Source organism: Mastomys coucha, unplaced genomic scaffold (genome assembly GCF_008632895.1).
Source record: "Mastomys coucha isolate ucsf_1 unplaced genomic scaffold, UCSF_Mcou_1 pScaffold3, whole genome shotgun sequence".
Taxonomy (NCBI): domain Eukaryota; kingdom Metazoa; phylum Chordata; class Mammalia; order Rodentia; family Muridae; genus Mastomys; species Mastomys coucha.
The window spans coordinates 65305320-65307802 of NW_022196909.1; the positions used below are offsets into that span (position 1 = coordinate 65305320).

Genomic DNA, 2483 nt, shown 5'->3' on the forward strand with positions numbered 1-2483 from the left:
AAAGAAAAAGCGGAAGAAGCGGCCGAGGCGGCGGCGGCGGCGAGGAGGAGGGGCCGCGCGCGGCGGCCCGAGGCGGCGGCGGGGACGCGGGGACGCGGCTTTGTGCAGGCGGGTCGTGGGGCGCCCATGGCGGAGTGTGGCCCGGGCGCCGCAGGCGGGGCCCTGCCCACCTCCCCGGGCCCGGCCCTCGGCGCCAAGGGCTCCCTGAAAGCGGGAGCCGGGGAAGGCGGCGGTGGCGGCGGGGGAGGTCGCCTCGGCCACGGGCGGGCGCGCTATGACAGCGGCGGGGTTTCCAACGGAGACTGCAGCCTCGGCGTGTCCGGGGACGAAGCCCGGGCCAGCCCTGCCAGGGGTTCTCGAGGCGTGGCGCTCACGGGGACCCCTAGCCCGGCCGCCGGTCCGGTCTCCAGGGACAGCAAGCCGGGCGGCCTGCCCCGCCGGAGCAGCATCATCAAGGTAGGTAGGAGACCCGCGCGCGTCCTTGGGCTAGGTTTCCCCGCCCCGGGGAAGCGGTGGCGGTGGCGGAAGGAGGCGATGCAAAGTGAGCCCAGTACGAAGGGGAAGCGAGGGTGCAGGGGTGTTTGGAGTGCTGGAGCTGGGATTGCAAAGCCGATGGCATTGGGAAAGAATGGAGAGGTGATCCTGAGTGTGCATGAGAGCTGTGCTCTGACATCCCCAGAGCAACTTGGGGCTGTCACCTCTCTCCAGATTGACTTGGAATTAAATGGCCTTGTACCTGCCAGGGTAGGACAGGCTTTTCAGAGGCAGCTTAGCCTGGTGGCACACTCCCTGTTTCTATTGTATGTTAAAGGACAGGGATCATGTGAAAATATTTTCTCAAAACCCCAGGCAATGAACATATATTATTTAGTAGCTTTCTTCTAATCTACTTTGTAATTGGTTGCCCCTTGCAAGTGATTGTATTTGGGGGGATGTAAAATACCCCTCCTTCAACTACTCAGAGAAAAGGAACATAAACACAGATTTCCTTTTGTAGCCTCAAAAGCTCTGAGAGATTACAGTTCTGCACAATTTAATTCTTTCCTAGCTGCTATAAGCAGGCCTCCAGATCAGCAAGTTCCTTTGGAATTGTTTTGCTTGTTTTTGTTTTTGTTTTTCATGGTGCTATTTAGAAAGCCACCAATTGTTTTGTGAATTTTAAATTTCAAGAGGTGACATTAGGAGTTTACGGTGGTTTCCTTCAAATATTGCTGTGTAGTTGCAACATAAAAATATTTCTTGTGACACGAAGTGGAAAAAGAAAGTTGATGAGCTACAAAAAGTAGAGCCTTGAGCCAGATCAACCCATTTGACTTGCTCAAACATGGAACAAACATGGAGTTGCTTTTTGAGAAATGAAGGGGTTTTTAGGACAGGCCAGTGAGTACAATCTGGTGCTAGCCCATCCTTTTTGTGGCTGACAACCCTTAGGAGATAGATCAGAATGTGCCAACAGCAGAGTTGGCACTGGTTGTATTTGAAATTCAGAAATGCTCAAGTACTGTGAAAATGTCTCTGTTATCCTCTGCAGCCATCTAGTGAAATAGACCACTTGGTGCTGTGTAAGAGGCTGTTGTGAAACTGCATCTAGCCTTGTCATCTGCTTGCTCGGTTTTTGTGTGGACAGGGCACAGTTGAAGGGCTGAAAGATCAAGTGTGTTGCCTGACTTTTAAACCAAGAAAAGTAGTGTCTTAGCTGCTGCTTATGTAGCTTTTAGTGATGTATCTTTTCTTCTGGTATGTAGTTTGTTTCCATGAAAGTCATTTTCAAGTATATATGATTATTGATCCTATTTGCAGAGCTATGCAATATTTCTGTTTTTATTGGTTAAGTATTTGTGGTGAATTTGCATTGTGATATTAGTAAAATTTTATGTGAAAGTTTTAGAGAATATACTGGTTTGTGTAATTTTAACAGCCTTTTCCCCTAAGGAATTTTGGTGGCCTGTTTTCACATTTAAAAGGCTAGGATTCGTAGGGAAGCGTAATGGACAGCAACAGCATTGTTCCCTTGGACAGTTGTGGGAGCCCAGAAAGAAGTGTTACTTGCCTCTTTGTGCCTTACAAAATTGAGACTGAGTATCATTTGTGTAGAAGCACATGGAAAATGATGAGTTTTTTCAGAAATAACCAATTGAGAAATGCTGGTGCTGCTTATTTTGAATTCTGAGTTTCAAAGTTATGCTTCATTTTTCTTTATTCCTTAATGAAGCCAATTAACTTTTTGTTTACCATTACATTCCTAGATGCACAGTGCTAGGATCATAGTAGGTGCTCAATAAATTCCCTACCTTTGGGGCCAAGGAATGATAAGGAAGTTATGTGTTATCTCTAACTTCTGTTAGTTTCTGAAACAGGTGGTTTTAGATTTACCACTCATATCTTGGTGTCTTGTACCACATAAGGCAACTTGACAGATTCCCCTTTCTGGCCATTATGTTCAACTTATTTTTGTCTTAACCATTGTTGAAAATCATGGAAAT

General features: G+C 47.7%; 1 protein-coding gene across 1 annotated transcript in view; it reads left to right on the forward strand.

Moving 5' to 3' along the window:
• The first annotated feature begins 6 nt into the window (after window positions 1-6).
• Window positions 7-2483, forward strand: part of Plcl2 (phospholipase C like 2) — a 183492-nt gene continuing 181015 nt past the window's right edge. The window contains exon 1 of the mRNA XM_031347833.1: window positions 7-456. Coding sequence (XP_031203693.1) covers window positions 127-456 — 330 coding nt within the window. The 5' untranslated portion in view covers window positions 7-126. The remainder of the gene's footprint in view (window positions 457-2483) is intronic.